The following is a 23,665-nucleotide window of genomic DNA, read 5'->3' on the forward strand; positions in this document are numbered from 1 at the left end:
CAGCTATAGCCCAGAAGAATAAATATCGGACATGACAGAAAAAAAATCATATAACACATAATCCGGGTCATGGCACCAACTGAAAAATCCTGAGGAAACCCCTCACCCGATCCTTCCATCTTTAATGCTTGCAATATTACACTCTAAAAACAGTTGGGTCAAAAGTAACCCAATTATGGATTAAAAAAAATGCACCGATCCACTTTATGGGTCAATTTGACCCAACTTTCTGGGTTGTTTTATACAAAATGAGCCAATTTTTTTACCCAAATAAAGGATCTGACCAATATTTAAGAGTTGTTTTACACTAAAAGACCCATTTCTTAACTCACAGTTGGGTCAAATTGACCCAAGTAGAGTATCGGCCTATTTTTGACCCAACTGCTTTTATGGTATATGTCCTTCAAAAAAGGATTTGTACAGCTATAGCCCAGAAGAATAAATATTGGACATGACAGAAGCAAATCATATAACACATAATCCGGGTCATGGCACCAATTGAAAAATCCTGAGGGAACCCCTCACCCGATCCTTTCATCTTTAATGCTTGCAATATTACACTCTAAAAACAGTTGGGTCAAAAGTAACCCAATTGTGGATAAAAAATGCACCGATCCACTTTATGTGTAGAGGATCGGTCCATTTTTGACCCATAATAGGGTTATTTTTGACCCAACTGTTTTTAGCGTTAACAGTAACTACCAGAGCGCTGTATATTATCAGCTCAGCTCTTAACTGAATGCCAAAAAGACAAAAGTACACAGCTAACCTTTTTTTACTGGGTACGGAAGAAGGTCTAATCTGTCCAAATGGTTTCTACTCTTATAATGTCCTGGCAGCTCTGCCTAGTCAATGTGACAATGTGTGACCCGATGCTCTTAACCGGTTTCATACATAGGAATTAGCAGTAGCAAGAATAAAGGTCACAGTGACACAACAGCTCAAATCACCTATCAGTGCCAAAGAGAACTAAGCTAACATGTACCTTTGGCTTGTTTCCGCTGGTGTCCAAAACCATCCTCCAGTCAGACCCGTTATTGCTGTGGCCAAGGCGGAACTTCTTCATGAAGACCTTGTTTTCGCGGTGCTTCCCTCCCTGAATGATCAATCCCTTCACCACCTTCTCCTCCCCCAGGTCCACCTGCAGCCATTCCCTGGTGAAAGGCTGTGGCTGAGGCAGCAGGGTCCAACCCGTCCGGCTAGTCAGCAGACGAGCGTTGTCGGGTACCCAGCTCCGGTCGGTGTGAGAGGACGCGGTGATTTGGTTGTCGGTGATCAAGCCTGATACCATGCCGAGCATGCCCGAGCAAGGGTACTCTAAGAGAGGAAAACAAAACGAAAGTGTGGATTTGTCTTTTATTGGAACTGTTTTAAAAAAAAGAAAATATATATAGGCACATATTTCAAGGTTTGCTCCGAGTCACTTCTTTGCAATGTTACTTTGATCTCTCCCCCTATTCTCTTCCTGTCCACGGATCTCATGCATACAAATTTTTTTCGCCCTGAGGCGCTTGTCTCCAGGCAGCCAATTAAAAGCCTCTGCTCAATTGGTGCTTCCACTTCCTGGATTCTGGGGGCGCTATTTCTTTTCATTTCTCATCTCCCGCCTTCCTAAACAGACTCGCGTGTAATCTCACACAAAAAACACATTGTCTTTTGTGTTTCATCTGCGGCTGCACTCATCTACCTTCTGCTCCACAGCTGTTGGACTGCCTTTTATCGAACCCATCCTTTCTTGTACACATATTTGTACTACATACAGTATATCCGAATATGTATCTGTGGATCTTTTGTTTATCGTTCACATTTACATGACACACAGAAGTCTACAGAGGAGCTCACTTAGTAACTCGTTGTACTTCGGTAATAAAAAACTCCTCCGGCCCATATGCTCCTGACCTCCAGCCTGTCCCCAGATTCTGATTCAAGGGCCAGTTGTAACACGTCTGACTCCCACGGAGGAATACACATCCATACATTATTATATATCTTGTGTGTCTGCAGCAGACAAAGCGTACACTGTGTTTCAGCACAACGAAGCAGCGTAGCCGCGTCTGGGAAAGGCGAGCGAAGACTTTGCGAACAAGGCTTCATTCAGACTCTTTCTATGGTCATCTAAAAGCAACTCCTATGCAGTCATGAGCGAAAGCTCTGGTTCTGAAATCTGTTGGCAGAAATATCCAAATGGGAGGGTTGAGAGACCATCTGCATTGGTAAGTAAAGTTGAAAGGAGGTTTGTCACAGGTGACATGGCATGACTCCTTCTTGTGATTGGCTAAAAGAGCCCTTGGTTTAGTGGTTCTGAACCTGGGTTCGATCGAACCAGAGGTCAATAGACGTACCTGATTCGTGATGATACGACCTGCTTGGATGTCATTGGCTGCAGGTGATCACAATGAATTGCTATTGGGAATTTGATAAGCTCAGTAGTCAGTTGTTGTGATGGTACGTCAAATGATTTTTTTAAATTAATGTAATCTCTATGTCGACCAAAAAAAAAGAAAGTGGTCAGACAAATATGTGCAATATGAATTTACAAGTATAACAGAATGTATGGTGTTCCACAGGGTTAAATTCTGGGGCCTCTGGTGTTTTCATTGTTTCTGCTGCCGGGCCTGGGTTCAATCTAAAAAAAATCCCAGCGGTGGTCACGTTTGATTTTTCAACTAAACAAAGTGCAATTCCTGCAGAAATAGCTGAATGCTAAGATTTGAATGCATGTGCTTATGAAATAAATTGAAAGATAAATTATGTGAAAATTACAAATTTATAACTGAAGTTAAATGACAAATGAATAAAAAGAAAACTCGAACTGCAATTTGTCTAAAATGGGATTTAATCATTTCAGAGAAATTATAATCCATTTCCTAATATGATAGTCAATTGGTATCGAACCATTGAATTAACTAAAATGTGGTCCAAGTGGGGTTTGAACCCAAGTCCTACTTGATTTCTTTGAAATCATGGTTGATGGTGTATTTTTTTTTTTAAGTGTCACCTGATGCTGAAAGCTAGCATGCATTTAATCATTTCAGTGAAATTATAATGCACTTTTTGATATGGTAGTCAGTTGGTATACATGTATATCACTTAGCATAATGGCTACTGAAAGATATTATAGCATTTTTTAATACCTAATTTCATATATCAACTATTGTTACACATTACGAACATTTTAATTCTTCATATTAACCTTGTCGAAATGTTTTGTGTCCTGAGCAGAGCAGATGATGTTGATCTCGTATGGTCTGACCTTAGGCTGGTACACATTGATTGGTCCAAAATTCCTTGTTTTATTTTGTACACGCACATTTCGGTCTTAAAAACAAAATTTGCTTTGAAATAACACATGCACACACTCTTTACTTTCTTCATCAGTCCCGGCCACCGTAAATTTGGTTCAACTTGTTTGTGAGATTTTGTTATGGGGAAAAATAGAACCTTCAACTATATAACATATTCAGTCCCGAACACACACCCAAATCTGACCTTGTTTACGCCATCTGCTCTGGAAAAGTACTCAGACATATGTTTTGTCTACAAATAAAAGAGAGGAGGTCCTTAAACAATAAAAGCCGTCCGCCACCCGGAAGAGACACATTTGACGCTCTGAATCCCACGATGTTTAAGTGATGATAGAGGCTGTTATCTGTCCAGAGATCTCTGATTGATTAAAAATCATTTTTGCAAAGGTGTAGTTTTCTTACATTAAATCTATCTTCATTTTTGGAACACGCAAAGAGGACAAAATTCTAGATTCCTCTTCACTATGGATATATTTGTAATGCCAAAGGTGGGATTCGAACCCGCTACTTCCTGGTTACACTGAGCAGTATCAGACAGGTGGTAATGATGATAAGTTGTATGTATGGAAGTGGGCGTGGAAAGTAAGACTTCGAAAAATGTCACTGTCTGTTGAAAATGAATTAGGAAAAGTTGTTATTTAACGTTAAATTGTGCGAATACTGTAAGTCATGTGAAATCTGACGATATATACACGGGAGGTGTGAATTTTTGAAGCAAGTTGAAATTTGAACGGTGTAAATCGGAAGTATTATGTGGGAGTTGTTTCACGGTAATAAAGTGTGGAGAATGCTTCAGCATTTCCAAAGAAAAGAAGGGTTCGGCAATCACGCATAGGAAATTGGTTGGGTTCGGTACCTCTGACAAGAACCAGTTCTAGTGGCATACTATGTGCATCTGGCACACCCAGAGGAACAAACGGCTTCCCGAGATGAAGATCCACAGCTTCATGGGCAGTATTTTGGGTTTGGGAGGCGCCTCAGTGGTTCATCACAGAAGCTATATTTATAAACTGTTATATTTACTAACAGCAGGGCGGCGACAGTTGATATTAATGACAAGCTGAAACTTTAAGATAAGGCCCAACCACTTGTCTCTCAAATAAATTTCATACACCTGTGTCATGTTTATCTCGGGTAAGAATGCACTAAAAAGCTCCGCTTACCACAATACTCCATATTTTTTAGATCTTTTAGCAAATTCCTGCTATCAGAAATTGTTAACCTCAAATAGAAGAAAGTGAGTCATTGAGTTTTATGCAGGCCGCAGGAGCCTCGCAGCTCCTTTCCCGCCACATGTGCTGCACTAATGCAGTCGAGCTGGCAGCGTCTTCCGAGCCCCTCGGGGGCGCTCACGTCATCTCAGAGGCCTTGCGGTGACTTCAGTCTTGTGATGTGTTTACTCGCTCTGTGCCGTGGTTTGGTTACGTTCCCGAAAAACACACAACGCAGCTGCAACACTGATATACCGACACACTGCAATCATACAAACAGCCGCTCATGTTCTTCAGATCAATATGCAGTCAATCCTAAACCTTCCTTTAACCAAGATATTTGTAGCTAAAACCAGGGGAAAAAAATTTGCATTTTGCTTCAATTGTGTATAATACATAAAAAAAACGATTATATACAGCAGATGTGCCTGAGCACGTAGGAAAGACATGCACACTGCAAGTCACATTAAAATAACAGCAAGAAAAAAGGCCAACAACTCAAGAGGGTTATTTGCCAAAATCAAAGCTCTGCAAAAGAAAAAACAGACTGTAACTAAAGAGGAAGCCGAGACCAGATCAGCAGGAGGGATCGGACCATATAAAGCCCACCCCTCTGTCTGCCAGCTGTTAGCGCCATTTATATTTTATGAGATACATCGAAACACAAGAGAACATGAATAGCTAATCTCCAAACAAGTACTGCTTCCCTGTTATGGACTCTCTCACCAACCTATTTTATCGCTCCGGATCGCAGATAAGCACGAATGCTGGACCTCAAATTAATGTAGCTATTGCAATTTTTATGAAAATGTAATAAATCCTTAATAACATTGTAATAAGGCATTCTATTATTGGTAAAACCACTTTTACGGGAGGGGGTGGGGGTCGCTTCATTACACTTTTGATCTAGATAAATAAATTTTTTGCTGCATTTTCAGGAAAGTATTACCATAGATGCCATAGAGGTTTGGACTGAAAATTAACACATTACATTATCTGTCAAACTTTTACTTGACTGATCAGATCTGAGACCCCCCCCCCTTCCCCCCTACTCCAACTGAACATGTAATAAACCACTAATAACATTGTAATAAGGCATTCCATTATGGGTAAAACCATTATTACAACATAAGTCTATTTTTTTGGGGGGCCTCAGTACAATTTTGATCTAGTTAAGTGCAATTTTTACAACATTATCAGGAAATTATTACATTATAGGGTGCAACAGCCAAATTAAAAATTTGAAGGTGATAAAAGAATGTTAACATGCTGTAAACTGTATGTGTAAGAAAAGCATATTTTACAGATATATCATTATTACTAGAGATCGGTCGGGGGAAAAAGTGGTATCAAACTTTCCTAATTATTATTACATATTTATTACATTATTTTGTAATAAGTATAATATTTCTGGAGATAAAATGACAAATATAAATTAATAGGGACATCCTTGTATCAAAAAATATAGGCAACGAAACGAACAGCAAGGTATTTTGAATTTCACATTCAAAAATGTAATCGGAGGAGTGTTTGCAGGTTTGTATGCATGTCGGTCACGGATGGTTGGCCACCGTACTAACCTGATATCTTACATCCGTACACTTCAAAGCGCAGCGCGATGCCCGTTTCCCAGGTAACAGGACGGATGCGGATGAAGCGCGTCAGAGTGGGTTTGGGCATCATCGTCTTGGCAATGTCTGTTGGGTTGCTGTTACCTTGGAAGACCTGAGAGTCAGAAAGCGTGACCTGAAAATTACTTATTGCTTATTATATTGTAATATTAAAAAATAGTGACCAGGAAACACATTTAGGTAATGTCATCTTCATTACAAATAGTTTTCTAAAAAAATATTGCACAATGACTTACATGAGGATTCAGTTAGTATGTTTAAAGTGAAAATCCACATGACACCAGTGTTACGATTGCTTGTGTGAAAAAACCTGAACTTCGGCGGCCCGTAAATAATTCGCCTGCCTCCTGCGCACCACATGTGGGCGACGGCCTGTGAAACCCGAGGAAGTCTTCGCAACACTAACTGGAAAAAAAAAAATGACGAAAGATGTCCCTTTTCTGCCCTCTAGCTTGAGATCTGTGGATGTTTTACTGCAGTGCCTTGTTTAAAGGTCAAGCATGTCACAGCTGATGTCACAGTTTTGCCCTGGGGAATTCAGTGAGTTTACTAGCGCCATTTATGGAGGCTGACCACCCAGCCAAACAACTCTGAACCCGTCCATCAGAGTTCATTCTGGGTAATTGAATAATACCGGTGACCATACATTCCCCTAAACTCCTGAACTCACGGCTTGTGATACCCTATAATGTAATATCTTCCTGAAATGTAATAACATTTGAAAGTGTAATAGAATCTGCACTAAACTCAATCAAAAAATTTACAAAACACAATAATGTAAAAATTTAACCCAAAATATAATAAAATGCTTACTGATATTGTAATAACATATTTACGATAATGTAATATTTTATTACATAATTATATCATATTCTAGAAGTAAAAACAAAACATGTAATAAATCACTAATAACATTTTAATAAGGCATTCCATTATTGGTATAAAATAAAACGTTTATTTATTTATTTTTGGGAGGTTATTTCAATTTTGATCTAGTTAAGTGCTATTTTTTAGTACATTTTCAGGTGTTATTACATTTTCAGGAAATTATTGCATTATAGGGTGTGACAGGGCTACAGAATCTAGCATAGAAGAGCAGGGTGGACCGCTAGATAGAAAAATACACTGAAGCTCGGCTAAGCTACACTGAATACACTGAAGCTCGGTTTTTAATTGACTGATCATGTTTTTAGAAAAACAAAACAAAACATGTACATGTAATAAATCACTAATAACAATGTAATAAGGCATTCTATTATTGGGAAAACGTTATTACAACATAAGTCAATTTTTATTTATTTATTAATTAATTTAATATTTTTATTTATTATTTTTTTGGGTTATGACAGTTTTTATATAGTTAAGTGCAATTTGTACTACATTTTCAGGTGTTATTACAGTTTCAGGATATTATTACATTATAGGGTGTGACGGCTACAGAATCTACCATAGAAGAGCAGGGTTGACAGCCAGATAGAAAATACATAGAATATACACGCACGCACATACAAAAAAAAGTTAAAGAGAAAAGGAAAAAGAGAGAGAGCAATGATGATGACATGTAGAATCGGTAAGATTACCGAATGAACAATACTGAGCTCTTTCTAAAAAGAAAAAGAAAGAAAGAAAAACAAAGAATACACTGAAGCTTAGTTTTTACTTGACTGATCAGTTTTGAGAAAACAAACTAAAACCTAAACGTGTAATAAATCACTTATAACATTGTAATAAGGCATTCCATTAGTGGTAAAAGGTTATTACAACATAAGTCAATTATTATTATTATTCATTTTTTGGGGGGGTTGGTGGTTTTGGGGTTGGACAGTTTTTATATAGTTAAGTGCAATTTTTTACTATATTTTCAGGTGTTATTACATTTTCAGGAAACAGGGCTACAGAATGTAGCATAGAAAGAGCAGGGTGGACAGCTAGATAGATAAATACACTGAAACTCGGCTCATTTTACATGCCCTAAAACATGATGCAAGGGTTGCGTTATTAGCCAATGCAGTCTCCTACCGAACGTTGTTAAACAAGCCACTAACATCATACATGTCATCAGTCTTCCCCTCAGTTTACTAAGCGTAAAGTCGCTTATTCTGGAACGCAAAACTGCAACCTCAGCAAGTAGTAAATGCTGCTCGTTCTGTCCAGAAGCACTTTAGGGTACTTAAGAAAGGACAAAAAGGAAGCCAACCCAGTGGTCTGTGTGCACAAACATGATGGTTTGGATGCGCTGGTCGCTGTTGAGAAAGTGTCACTTCCACAAAAGTATTTACACGTCAAACATGCCTCAGTGACCCCGTTGCATCCAGATGGGCAAAACGTGCTCTGTTTGACTGGCTGATCAGCAATCAATGAAATACCAAGCTCCGGTCAAGCATACCCATTCCCTCCTTCCTCTCCTGGCTCCGCCTCTAGCAGCTGCTCAAACATGACATCCTCAACAACCATCCCATAAAAGTGTTGTTTGTCAAGTCTTTTGTCACTGTTGTACCTTTTTACAAGCTAACAAGAGCCCAACACAAACAGAAGCAACATTCCTTGGAAAATCTCCCCCGTGGCTACAGTTACGACCAGCACGCTCAGTCAAAAAAAAAGTCGACCGCTTACACACACGCAGCGGCTACATGACCACACTGAGGAGAGTGCGTAATTGCATGTTAGAGCACATATGACAGGGTATTTCCCATTTTGTGGCGATCGGAGGCAACGTGCAGCGAACCGATAATTCAAATCAGCTGGTCTGTTTGAGTCGGGATCTTCCAAACGTTGCTGGTATCTGTCACAAAAATACTACTTTCATTTTTCAATGCTATTATTGTACTGTCCACATCTGGAGGAGGTTCTGTAGCGAAGTGGAAAATGCACAGGACACAAATAACATTATTTGAGCACATATAAAAAAAAATTAAAACATTTTTTTGTTACCTTTTGTTTCGAGCCCTCCTTCAGCGTGATCCAGTCTTCTCCATTTGAACTGACGTCCACTTTGTAGGACTTGACAAAATAAGTCCTACGCGTCTCCTGGGAAACTGCACCCTGTGTACCGATGGCCGAGACAAACCGTAAGAAGCCGAGGTCCACCTGAGAAGTGATCAGAGCAAACACAGACAACTTCAAAACTTCACGCCTTCCTGGGAATATATTGTCTGATTCCACATTACTTGCAGTTTTTACACAATTTAACATTTAATATCAACTTTTCCTTATTCATTTACAATGGGACTTTGTCTTTGTCTTTGTCTTTGACTTTCCACGCATACAACATATCATCATTACCAGCTGCCTGATACTGCTCAGTGGCGCAGTTGGTAAAGTGCACTGTCCAGTAACCATGAGGCCGTGGGTTCAAATTCCAGAAATTGCTCTTTGTTTAGTAAATGGTACTTCATTGTATATAGTGCTTTTCCATCTTACAAGGCCCTCACAGCACTTTACATTTGACTTCTCATTAACCTATGATGACGCAGCATCAGGAACAACTGACGGTTAAGTATCTTGCTCAAGGATACTTCGGCATGGGATCGAACCCTCAACGACTGGGTTGCAAGACTACCACTCTACCACTGAGCCACGCCTCCCTATAATAGGCTAAGAATCTATTTGGCCTTTTTCAATTATTGCTAGGGTGACCAGACAAAAACGGGAACGTCTCATTTAACCCTTTGTGTCCCCAATTCCGTTTCACCAGCTCCATTGATTTTCTCAATGGTTTTATTTTTATTTATTTATTTATTTTATTCCAGTCAGCAAGCCAATTGTTTGGGGCATATCCATTTTCAATCACATGTCATAGCGATTCATATGATAAACCAATGACTCTAACTGTTAAGTTAATTCCTATTTATTTTCATATTCACATTTGTGTCATACGAAAGCGTATTGCATTCACTTGGGAAAAAAAACCCTCCTGTTTTTCTGACAATTTTTTTTCGGGGAGCTTTGTTTTTTTGTGTGTAATTTTTTTTTTAATTTTCTGTTTTTTTGAATATTTTTTTCCGTTTTACTAAAATTTTTTTTCTGTCATAAAAAAAATCTGAAAAATGCGGTTGGAGGGAATAAAATATTCAGGAAAAAAAGGGTGAAAAAATACACAAAAAAACAGAAACAAATATTCTGAAAATGGGAATAATTTATTTGCAAAAAAAAAACTGAAAAAAATGACTAAGAAAAACAGAGCACCTGTTTTTTGGAATATTTTTTTTCTGTTTAAAAAAAAATGTTATTCCCCTGTTTTTCTGAATATTTTTCTGTTTTTCTGAGTAATTTTTCCTCCTGTTGATCTAAATATTTTCCCCGCGTTTTTTGAATACTTTTTTGTTTTTTACAACAGAATAAAATACAACCACCCGTCACCAGCTTTACTAGCAATTAAATTAGTTATTAATAGTTCCTAGTGAGAATTTATTATATATTTGATTTTCAGCAAAATTGTAGTTGTTAATTATGGAAATCTAGTTACCATAACTATTGCAACAGGAAAGATACAAAACACAGATTCACAGGTCTTTTAAAAAAAATGTACATGTTCTATATCTAGGGGGGAAAAACATCTCTAGCCATCTGTGCTAGCTGGAATTTAATAACATGTAAGGACAATATCTGTGAATTAATGAAAAAGACTCAGGATGACAACTTAATTTCCTGACGAGTATGACAGAAGCTTATTGGATAAAAACGTAATCTTTACAGGAAGAGAGTCATACAATCAGATAAAATCCAAATTCACCAATAAGAAAGCGAGGAAAAGAGATTGAATATCAAATATAGTGCCTTTTAGGGCACTTTATGAGGTAATCATAAACTGTAACCCATATTTGATATTTTTAAGGTGGGACTACTTGCCGGAGACTGAGAGAGAGCGCGGGTGGATGTCTGTTCTTTATATATTTGTCACATGTATACATTTGAGATGTGATGCTCAGCAAAGTTAGTCATCGGCTTGCCTCAGACCTTAAAAAGAATCAAAGTGTGTGCCTGCCAACCATCAGGCATGATCACAACCATGACCATAACTTTCAGGAAAGGAAGACCACACAAACCCTTATGGAAGTCAGTCGGCGTCTGTTTATGTGGCAAGGACATCCGTGGATTTTTTTAAACATTTTTTTATTTTAGCTTCTTGCCGATGCTTACATTGCTTGCAATGAGCGATACTTGTGGCTTATGGTAAAACTCTACAATTGTGCCTTTTTGGATACACAATCATTAAGTAATCAGTAAGAGCTAATCCACTACCCCAATGAATGCATTGGAGACTAATCTCAGGGCACAAGACCTTAACCCACAACTAAGTGGAAACTGAAAGGTTTTTAAATAGATGCTGTATAAAGAAACTTGTTTAAAAGGCTCCAACTCTACTTTGATAGGCTGAGCAGACATTAATGAGGAGTAATTGCATTCAGATGCTACTAAAACAGTGCGTTTGGGCATGGGGCAACCGGTTTCCACATCGTGATGAGAGAGTCTCCTTTGAGTCTTAAATACAACTATGAATGTACATTTTGGTGTTTGCATGTGTGCGTCGGAACGAATGACCAAAATGGAACCCTTCATTCGGGATTGGTTCGAAAGTTGCTGTTGTACATATTAAAAACAGGCTGCACTAAAATGAAAGCAAAGTCCAATAACAAGCACAATGGCACTTAAACATTGTGTAGTCATATATCTAATATACTGTATCTAATATGAATATGACATCTGTCACACACTTGTTGCTTGTTGGTAGGCAACATTTTCTCACCAACATGCGAGCAGATCAAACATTTGTGCTGAAGACCAGTGACGGAGTGCCACAGGGATCATGTATCTGGCCCATGTTCTTTAGCATCAATCAGTGATATACTGTATCTAAAACCTTAATTCTATTCATATATTAATTTTTTGTGTGTTTATTTCCACATTTATTTATTTGTTGTTTTTATTTCCATTTTTTGTATTTAATTTTAGAATTAATCATCTGATAGCCATCTCCGCCGCCTCAGAAACGGAGTGCCACAGGGATCATGTCTCTCGCCCATGTTCTTTAGCATCAATAAGTGATATATCTAAAATATATATATTTTTTTTTTGTTGTTTGTTGTTGTTTTGTTATTATTATTATTTTTATTTGTTGTTTTTCTTTCCATTTGTTTGTATTTAATTTTTGAATTAGCCATCTCATAGCCATCTCCACCACCTCAGAAACCACCAACATGCGAGCAGATCAAACATTTGTGCTGAAGACCACTGACGGAGTGCCACAGGGATCATGTCTCTCGCCCATGTTCTTTAGCATCAATAAGTGATATATCTAAAACCTTAATTCTATTCATATATTTTTTTATGTATTTATTTCCACATTTAATTCTATACATATATATATATTTTTTTTTTGTTGTTGTTGTTGTTGTTGTTGTTTGTTGTTGTTTTGTTATTATTATTATTTTTTATTTGTTGTTTTTCTTTCCATTTGTTTGTATTTAATTTTTTAATTAGCCATCTCATAGCCATCTCCACCACCTCAGAAACCACCAACATGCGAGCAGATCAAACATTTGTGCTGAAGACCACTGACGGAGTGCCACAGGGATCATGTCTCTCACCCATGTTCTTTAGCATCAATAGGGGATATACCTTAAACCTTAATTCTATTCATTTATTTATCATTTTTTTCCCATTTATATTTATTTTTTTGTATTTAATTTTTGAATTATATATTTTTTATATCCGTTTTATTTCACTTTAGTTTTTTTATTTTGGCATTCTCAGAAGATGTGAAAAGTGGACACAGTGACTAAGGTCTACAGTGGATCACTTTCTTATGGACTGGCAGACAGAAGGGGCCAGGATAATGGGCAAAGTATGATTTATTAATGGCTGCTTAGCGGAAGAACAACAAGGTAGCGGTTGCGCTAACAGACCAAGGTTACATGGGTCAGGAGAAGACTGCCTGCCTGGGTGCTTGCATTCCACAGCCCAGAGGCAACAGTAACAACAAACAGGCCAAAATAACAATGAGTGAAAGTTCTGTCAGCAGTTACTCCAGCCTGTGGACAGCATGAACTGATTTTGATACATAAACTAATAATGAACATTCAGAAATTACTTGCAGCTTCTGGCCTTGAAGGGCTGAATCATGCTTGTGAGTTTCAAAAGCGACTCTAATCAAGCATTAATGGGGAATTTTTGGAAATCACTGCAGCTTTAACAATTTAACTTGTGTTCTTTCTGTGTGGCCTCAACACTCCTTAGTAATAAATAAGATTGGAAGCAAACTTTTCCTTTGGTCTCTTGAGGTCTCCCTAATTTGTTGGAATTTAGATGTTTCTGGGGTTGGTGAAAGACTCTGGTTGGTAACCCGGTGGGTAGTAGGTGATATCTGGTCGGTGCTGGATTTCACTGTCCTTTGATCCTTCCTCAGATCTCCTGACAACCTCACGACTCTAGCTGGATTCTGAAGTATTCGGTTTAGGTGAACGGTATGGGATTTTTAATAGGTTTTAGGTTGACTAATGAGTACACTCTCACACGCACGCACACATGCACACACATACACATACACACGCACATACAAAATAAAAAATAAAATAAAAAAGAGAGCAATGATGATGACATGTCAAATCTGTAAAATTGCCGAATGAACAATACTGAGCTCTCTCAAGAAAAATAAATAAATAAATAAGTAAAGGAAGCAAACATTTAAGTCAGGTTGCGCTGTAAAAAAAATGGGGAGTAATATTTACTTGAAAAAAACCTAGTAAAGTTTTAAAGTACATTTTACAAGGAGAATTTTTTGTACATTTTACTAGATTGTTAAAAAAGAAAAAAAGAAAAGCTATGTAAGCGTAGAGGAACGAAGTCATGACCTTCAGACATACTACCACCTGAGCCATGCCACGTTTGCTGTTTGCCACTATAAAGTATAGCTTGTGTGTCCAAAATGAGACCAAAACTGGGCTCTTGGAGGTTTGAGGATTCCACCTGACTCCAGCAACATACTAACATACAGAAGATGGCTCAGGTGGTAGAGTGGCTGTTTTTTGTTTTTTTTAATAAACTTGTAAAATGTAGTCAAATCTCTATTTTTTTTCATGTAAATATATATGCATATATTTTTTTTTACAGTGTATTGTAAATAGAGAGGGAGAAAGAAAACTGCTGTGCTTAGGCTTGCAATGACATGCAAGTAGATCAAGGTACTTAAATCCAGATCACGTATTTGGATGATGTTTTTTTGGGGGTGTTTCAAGCAATAATTATAAAATTATTCTTCAACAGTCCTGGCAGCTGCAGGGGCGAAGAGTCTCGCCATTACTCAAGCTACATGATATGTATTTTGCGCTAAGTCACTGTTGCGTGAATGCAGTATGACAAACCTGGTAAAATGGGTGTTCGCAAAAAAAGTCAACACAATTCTCTGACAATATATCTCTCTATGCTTGATTGGCTTATAATTGAGCTGCCAAGAAGGCAGCAGTGTGAGGTCTGAAAAAAAAGTTGTCAAATACTTTTTTAAAAAGCCTCCTCTTCAATGTTGGGAAACATGTTCGTGATAGGAATGCTGGGTGAGTAAGTGAGATTTAGTCCTCACCGAAAAACCACAACATGAGAAATCGGAAAGCGAGCTTCAAAGTCAGCGACGACCAGCTGGTGGACATAAACAGAACATAACTTCTGGAAATGTTTTATGGAACTTGAGGGATCAAATATACTCATCAAAGGTCTAACCTTCCACTGGATGCAAAGCGTTATAATGGCTTTATCAAAAATAATAACAATCATTTTTGTGATAATAAGAAAAATATGTTTTGGGGGCAAACTAACATGCAAGCAGCACGTGTTTTGCCTCATGTATCCTTTAGCTCCATTACCAGACATTGTAATTAAATCCTCTTAAATATTACTCAAGGACTGCAGGACCCATGAGCCACCTTCACATCATCCCATCTATTACAATATTCACCTGATGCTCTTATGGTTTATTTTTAGACATGGCACCTCTTTGGGACCATTTAATTATGTATGTCTTCCATTCATTGCACTGATGGTCTTCTTTCCTCACACAGAGGGACGCATTAGTCTCATAACAAGTAATATTAAACACAAATTTGTCACATTTTTCACTTAATTAATTAGGGATGTCTGTAAAATTTAATTTTAATAGCCGCTTCAATTTTTTTCCCATCATAATGACATTTTTTTGGAATATTTTACACTCATGTTGCGCCATACGGGAAATACAACAATAATAAAAATGGTTAAATGAGCTTTCTTATCTTTGTAAATGTATAATATTTTATGACTCCACTCCGGATCGCATTACATTGTAAAGGTTGACCCAATGGACCTAATAACCCCTGTCATTTTGAATCATTGTTAGGGCTCCATTGTTTTTGCCATCCATGACACAGCTGTGAATGACTACAGCTCTGAGTCATGATTATGAAACAATGACATGGTCATTGGACAGGAAAGGAAAGAAACCTGGAGGTATATGTCACGTCTGGCAGCTGCTTGATGAGTCTGTCTCATAAAATTCAACTGACCATTTAGAGATCATGACACTAATTACTGCATGGGCCAAACGCATATTCTTTCTTTTAATTATATCATATCTCTAATGGTTACATTTAGAATCCAAGTTTTCAGTATCTTCACTCAAGTGGGATTTTCTACGTTTTCGCTATTTGTGTGTTAGCCCTACATGACGGGGCTCAACTGTAATTATATTATTCCAAAAAATAACACGAATGCAAATGGACCACGGCAACACTTTGCCTGTATGAGTTCCGGATGTGTTGTGGCTACCCGTTTTGCATATATATTGTTCCCAGAATGCATTGTGTGGCACAGTTAATGAAGTTTTAAGGATGTTAATCCTTGTCATATGTGTTTATGTTGCCATAATGTAATTTGTGTTGTATTTAACACGTTTATGTCGGTCTATGATTTTATTTTATTTTTTTAACAAACCGTAACTTTAGTGTAGTTTCTGTTTTCCTTGTGTGTCTTCCTTGTCTTGTTAAGTGTGATCTTGCCCTTCCTCGTGTTATCCAATCAGTGCCCTCAGCCACTTGTGTCTTGCCCAGGTGTGTCTTGTTGTGTCATTAGTGTTTGTGTATTTAGTCTGCTGTCTCCCCTCTGTCTGTGTGGGTTCATTGTTTTTCCCCATGTCCTGCGGCTTGTTTTTTTCCTTGGTCCCGCCCATGTTTTGGTTCATGTTTTGTTTTATGATTTGTTTTATTTTGTACTTTGGAAGATCTTTTTGTTTCATAGAAATTAAATCCTTTTTTTGATTGGGCCTCTGCCTCCTCGCCTTGTCTTCCCGCATTTGGGTCCCCAAGCTTCCCCGGCCCTGACAGAGTGGTGTGTAAAGTAATGACGTCCAGGGGAATTCCATGCACAAGTTGCATTGCTCATCTGAGGATTACTTGTGAAATTATGAATTTATATGTTTTGATTGTGGCCAACTGATTAATTGGTTTGACTACTATTTTTTATAATTTTTTTACTGAACAAAATTATCTCACAGGCCTGATTAAACCCCTTTGCGGGCCTGATCCGGCCCGCGAGCCGTATGTTTGGCACCCCTGAATAAACATTGCGGTCAATAGCTGGAACTATTATGAATTATAGATGTGACTCATAAAGCATACAAAGCTAACTTACTGTATGGCACACATGCTGGCGTGTATAATGTTGCCATTGTGAGTTGTTCAATAAAAGGGCTTTTAAGTATCGACAGTTGGGCTTTCTCCAAGACAGTGTTAATTATTCATATTGTGTGTGCGCGCAATCAATGGCAGCTGCCTGACAGTGACCTGGTCCGGCTTTCATTGAATCATTCAGACACTCCAGTGACTCTTTGAGGCCATCAGATCCTTTCTCTCTAATATGCTTCCAGCTCCTTAGTAATTCCCCTCCATTATGGTCCCCGAGGAACTCTTAGTTCCCGTGCCACCGTGTGCTGATCCACAATGTGCAAATGCAGGTGTTTTCTTGACAATGCTAAGTGTTAATCAAGTTTTCCTTCTGGCGCTAGCCTGACTTCATAAAGCCGATGATCAGGCCCCTAAGCCGGGGAGTCTGGGGTGCGGGCTAATTCATTTTCATTTCAACCTGCTGCGGAGACTCCTGCTGTTCATCCTCTTAGGCTTCAAAGAACACAGTGGCTCATACAGGAGGATAATATGCACAAATCTCCCACCTTCATGCTCCTCTGCAGACTTGAATTTTCATGAGGAATAAAAAGTGGGTTGACAAGTGAAGTGAGCTCAAACAAGTGAAAAATAAATAAATAAATAACCAAAAAGGCGTATTTCTCCTCCATCTTTACTCACAACCCCACTCAAAGGACATCTGCCTGTCCGTGTACACCAAAAGCAGAGCATAGGAAAATGGCCAGAAACCAAAAGGTCACCTGTCATGAATTATAAAACTGTTTTCCACAAACCGCAGCCAGTGAATGATAATGAAATAAATAATGAATGAATGTGATGCATCTCATGGTGCACGGAGGTGATTTGTACGTGCCGAGAGGGGAACGGAGCTTGTTGCGCCGCCGCAGACCGACTTAATGAAAGCGCAATGACAAATTCAACTCTTTTAATACCACTTGTGATAATTGGGCTCGTGCTCAAAGTGCTCGACACGAGTGCTACACACTCCTCAGATGGCATAAATTACATGGCAACCACAGACTTGGCTCTTTAGTTCGCTTTGACATTAGAAGGGTTCTGATCTGATTAGTATCGGCCAACCGAGCAAGCCCATTAGAGTGGATCCATTTTAAAATCCACATTTTACTGCCAAATCAAATTTTCGATACGATCAATATTGGATAAGAAGGGGAGTCTAGAGTGACAACAAATCATTGTGGGGGGTCTTTCCGCTGGGAGAGAGACGCGTTGGGATAGAGTGCTCAAGAAGCTGCTGTCATCCTTAGTGACCAGAGCCAAATATTCTGTCTCGAGTCTGCATTCAACACATTTTGTTGTTGTTTGAGACTCGGCCATTGGATAGCTAAATATTTTGATTGACTCGACCAAGTCCAACTATTACGGAAGAGGATTAGGGCTAGTGAAGAGGGGGGAAAAAGGGTCGGCAGGACTCTCACTTTATTCTCAGAATTCTGACTTTAAAGTGAGAACTCTGACTTTAATCTCAGAATTCTGACAATTCTGACTTTAATCTCAGACTTCTCACTTTATTACTTAAATATCAAAATTCTGACTTGAAAGTGAGAATTCTGACTTTAATCTCAGAATTCTGACTTTAAAGGGAGAATTCTGATTGACGTAGAGCTATGAATTGTGGAATAAAGTCAGAATTCTGAGATTAAAGTCAGAATTCTCACTTTCAAGTCAAAATTCTAAGAATAAAGTGAGAATTCTCACTGAATGCTGAGAATAGTCAGAATCCTGCCAACCTTTTTTCCCCCTCTTCACTGGCCCTAATCCTCTTCCGTAAACGATGTCTTTATTCCTGACATTGAACATCTTCCTTCAAAAGAAACTTGAAATAAAGTTTTTCAGATAGCCCAACATTGACATGGCCACCCAGTAAGCATTTTCACAAATTTTGTGGTTGTGAAAATCTTATGTAAGCTTTACTCTTGATCTCATCTGGATTTAGACTTGGGGTCTGACCTTTTTAGACTCAGACTTGACTTAGATTTGATATAAGTGGACTTGACTATCAACCCTGGGTTTGATCTGTTCTTGCCATTAAAATGTCTTAATACTTCATGTGCATTAATACTAATAAACATAGTAAGTAAATTAGTTTATAGTGTTTTAATTGGGAATAAGAGGCCTAAAGAAAATTACATTACACCACTACTACACTACACTTTGATATATATTTTTTTATTTCTGTGGACTTGTGGTGGAAATGGAAGCAGAAAACTGTAAAACCAGAGAATATATTTCCAAATTAGTATACTGTAATAATTTTTTTTGTTGGCCTTTAAACATTGGAAACTCAATTTTCTTGTCCTTAGGTGACTAGATTGGCATTTTAAATCAACCTTGATAGTCTCTCTTTTTCAAATAATTCTGTGCAGACCCTAAATATGGAGTCTTCGTCATTTCCTTGACTATGTCTACTATAGCTAAATGCCTAAATGGCTTCCTGCCATCTAATTGACTGATTAGTTATTGAGCCTTTCAGAAAGTATACCCGATAAGGGGACTGATGACTATAAATCTGAGGAAAAAATAACATGTCTTTTTCAGAGATATAATGCGTGGGAAAAATGCAACAAGTTATGTTTGCTTCCTGATCCACTCAGATTCACGCTGTGTTCATCCACAAGAGAACGTGGGCCCCTTCCAGACCTGCTCAGTCACCCACAAATCCGAAATCACAAAAAAACAAAACAAAAAAAACGAGGTATGTATGGGAGAACACACACCAACCGGCACACATACACACTCTCTCACTGATTAAATTAGTCTGAAGGAGCACCATGGGATCCCAAGACAATATTTTCACTGCAATAATAAAGGAAAAGCTTGCTTATGACTCTGCGCAAGTAAATATTTGGCTTGCGGTTGGCTCTATTATTCATCCCCTCAGGAATACGCTGGGGCCAAACTTTTCGGCAATGAAGCAGAGAGAGTTGAAAAAAAACGAAAGAAAAAGAAAAACAGTCTGGGAATTTACCAAGCCTGAAGGGACATCTGATAATAAATCAAAACACGCCCCATTTGCATCTAGGTAGTTCTTTAGCTCAATCACTGAAGGTGCTTGAGCTGTGGCTTGAGTTACGTGATTTACTTCTATGATCATCTTTTTTTTTTTACATATAGCTCCTATGATGGGCAGCACGGTGGCTGACTGGTTAGCACGTCCGCCTCCCAGTGAAGAGGACGTGAGATCGAGTCCGGGCTTCGGCCTTCCTGGGTGGAGTTTGCATGTTCTCCCCGTGCTTGCGTGGGTTTTCACCGGGTACTCCGGTTTCCTCCCACATTCCAAAAACATGCATGGCAGGTTAATTGAACACTCCAAATTGTCCCTAGGTGTGAATGTGAGTTTGGTTGTTCGTCGCTGTGTGCCCTGCGATTGGCTGGCAACCAGTTCAGGGTGTACCCCGCCTACTGCCCGAAGCCAGCTGGGATAGGCTCCAGCACCCCCGCGACCCTTGTGAGGAAAAAGCGGCCAAGAAAATGGATGGATGGATGGATAGCTCCTATGTGAATAATGATCGTTGAGTACTGTCGATAAGCCGCCGGACAATAATCCATATAATAAAATAAAATAAAGGGAGTACGTGTAAGAAGCTGTGTGACTAGGAAGGCTGCCAAAATGTGTGGACAGGAGTGCTGCGCTTCTCCAATTCCAAACAACCTTTTACATGCTACTCTTATCAAGGAATGGCGGAATTAAAAGGTAGGGCAGAGAGACATGATAAGACTTTCTTTTTCGTTTTCAAACACATCTTGTTGCACATAAAACAAAAAGTAATGTAATGAAAAGTATGAAAATCTATAGCCTATACAGTAACCTGTATACTACCCCTTAAGTGTTATGATTGTTTTTTGGATTGGGTCATGGTGTCATTGTGTTATGAAGTTGGTGTATTACGCGTTCACAGTTATTATGCTTTTGCAGTTACTATGTCCCTTATGATGATAATGTGATGACAACGATGATGTTCAATCGCATTGGCCACTCTGTTTGTCTAGTCATATGCAGTTACTATGTTCCATAGGATGATCATGTGATAATGAGGTCAGTTTCTATGTGCATATATTAATCACTCTAAATGTGTCTAGTCTTATGCAGTTACTATGTTCTTTATGATTATAATGTGGTCAGTTGCTAAGTGCCTATTTTGAAATGTAAGATGATCATAATGGTCATGGATTTGAGTGCTAATGCTAGCCTAATATTAGCATGTTACATCATGACTGTGATTGAGTTGTTTGAAACCAGGCGCTGTGTGTCATGGTGTGTTCAGGTACTGGTGGGTGTGTGGGAAAAAACATTATCGAGGCAAAAAGTGTTTCTAGCTCTGGTTACATAAGTCTACTTATAAGTTCATAGTTTGCTTACAGAGCTAAAAACTATTATTTTGGACTCAAGTCTGGTCCAGCAGGACTCTTACATCAACGTCTGGTCTTAACAAAGTGAAATGGAACAACGACATTTAATGCGACTGGCAGGTCAGCATTGCTGTGTTTGGCAAAGCCATCAAAATGTAAATATTTAGATCTCCTTTAATCTATTTGTTTCTCTATGTTTGCAAAGAAAATGGATGGATGAGTGTTGATGGTATCTGGTAATGACGCATTTGGTTACCTGTATCCACTCCTTGTTTGAGTCCTGTGCTGGGGTCCACGCATTCTCATAGTAGTTGAGTCTGGAACGCTCCGGGGACCAGCTTGGGTTGTACTGGGATGAAGACACGATTTGGTCAGATGTTATCTCACCCGATTCCATTCCCAAGGGGTCACTGCAGTCAAAGTCTGTGAAAGAAAGGTTGACAACATGACGAAAAGAGGAGAAACTGGGAGATATTTGAGTACTAAGAACTGCGTTGCCACACAATAGATCGAGTGATATGTTTTCAGTGCCTCCCAGTTTCAGAACTCATCTCTGGGGAGGAGGATGGCACATAACAGGCACTCAGTGCTGAGGTCCAAAAAATAACTCCGCATCAGAGATGCTTCAGTAAATCCTTTCTGTTTTCATTCTCCCTCGGTTTTAATGGATTCAGGTTGGAAGTGTTCTGCATTAAGAAGTAAAAATGTCTCCATAAAATATTCAGAGTAGGCTAAGTTTAAGTCTTTTTAATGCTTTAAAATGACACTTCAGAGTGGATCTGCTTCCCTCATCTGTGGGATCTTTTTTTTTTTTTTTTTTAAACATGTCATTATCGTTTTCAATTTAGTCTCTTGGGAGAGTTTAAGCGGATTTACAATCTGTATCTCGGGGTTGTAAATCACAATCAAAATGACCCGCCACCCAGGTTAAGCGATGGGTTATGTTGTTTTTGTGTTGACATGGGGCCACCGTTTCCAGACATGCTAGGCTCCGTGGTTACAAATTCCGCTGGGTCAGGTTGCGGTCGACTCAGCTAACCCCGGGAGGTCAGACATGCTGACACCTCTGCAGGCGGCGCCATTGCAATGGCCAGCCAAAACAGAGGATCTCTCCTTGTGTCACTGTGGCTATATACCTGTACAGTTACTAGGTTCTGCATGTTTTGTGTTTCAATAGTTTCACATTTCCCTTCAGATTGATATGTGGTCATACGTGTTGGCGAGAGAAAAACACGCTCCACTATAATCTTGGGAGTTCTCTGTCTGGTCTTGTCAAACCGACATCTCATCCGTTCAGTCATGTATCCTACTGACTGGCAGAAACACAAAGAGCTGCTTGTTTGTAACCACTGGCACAACCTGATCAGGTGAGCTGTCAGGCATCACATAGTGCAGGATTACAGCCTAGAATGTGATAAATCTGATCTGAGGAGTTAAGAGTATAAAAAAAGGCCTTGCCTTTCAGCCCCTTATCATCTTCATCAATGACTTTCAGCTATTTTCATTCAACCGTTGCTTTTACCAAGCAGGGACAGAAAGGCAGGACTGTTTTCGTCCATCGCATCAGCTAATAAAGTCTGATGCTCTACCATGTTGTCAATATAAGAAACTCAATCTGATGTTAGATTTGTGATTAAAGAAACTCAAGTAGCTTGGGGCTAGTCAGCCAAGAATGACATCATCACAATGCCTTACTCGTTCTAATGTTTTTAGTTTGCGTGTCTCCCCTCAGGGTAAGACTTTGGAGATGATTAGTAGATTTGGTGAATGTCAGACATCTCCTGTGCAAGTCAAAGGCACACTTTGTGTGTGTTTTAAGGGTGGTCTTCGCCTCTGGACAGATTTATGACTCCTAGCTGCCCTTTCTTTCTTAATGAAATGTATAGTTGGAGCGTTTTTGCACAATGGGGTCACGAGGTCAAGCCTAGTGACTAGGATGCCGCATGTTAAAACGCCAGATTTGTGTGTGTGTGTGTGTCTACCAAGTGGAGAATCCACATTTTGGGTCACGTCTAGGCCTGTTGTGTGGTAATTTAGGACTTGTAAAACACATTCCAGGACTAAAGAAAACAAATCTGTTAATTTGGTGTTTATCATATAAGAACCGTTGATTTTTCTGGAACTGCATCGATGAGAATCTTAATTTATGCTTAGCTCTGTGTGTTTCTTCTTTGCTGACATCCTTTCATAGCGTGTTTATGCCAACTCACCCTCTGGAACGGTCCTTTCGATGACTGTGAAGTTGGCAGAAAAACCCTCCTTGGCGATGGCACTGTCAGTGTTGATTGTAAGTGCCAGGATGCCGGTGTAAGAGATGATTCTTCCTGGTGTGTTCTGCCCACAGTACCGCCCAATGTACGGTCCAACTAAAGGGGAAAATAAATGGGGAAATTCAGGCAAAGATTGGACTGGAGCTCGACTGTCTTATTTGTTTACCACAGTCATGTAACAAAATCGTTTCAGTGAGCCCAGTGACAAAAACCTAG

At 39.0% G+C, this 23,665-nt stretch overlaps 1 protein-coding gene across 2 annotated transcripts in view; it reads right to left on the minus strand.

The window, feature by feature from the left end:
• The window catches only part of nrp1a (neuropilin 1a), a 77,531-nt gene that overhangs the window by 16,752 nt on the left and 37,114 nt on the right, over positions 1–23,665 (minus strand). For both annotated transcript variants that reach the window (XM_077554361.1, XM_077554360.1), the window contains exons 6-10: positions 23,390–23,545; positions 21,436–21,602; positions 9,079–9,234; positions 6,097–6,241; positions 986–1,317 (exon numbers count right to left, since the gene is read on the minus strand). In XM_077554361.1, coding sequence (XP_077410487.1) covers positions 986–1,317; positions 6,097–6,241; positions 9,079–9,234; positions 21,436–21,602; positions 23,390–23,545 — 956 coding nt within the window. The remainder of the gene's footprint in view (positions 1–985; positions 1,318–6,096; positions 6,242–9,078; positions 9,235–21,435; positions 21,603–23,389; positions 23,546–23,665) is intronic.

This window comes from Vanacampus margaritifer, chromosome 20, assembly GCF_051991255.1.
Source record: "Vanacampus margaritifer isolate UIUO_Vmar chromosome 20, RoL_Vmar_1.0, whole genome shotgun sequence".
Taxonomy (NCBI): domain Eukaryota; kingdom Metazoa; phylum Chordata; class Actinopteri; order Syngnathiformes; family Syngnathidae; genus Vanacampus; species Vanacampus margaritifer.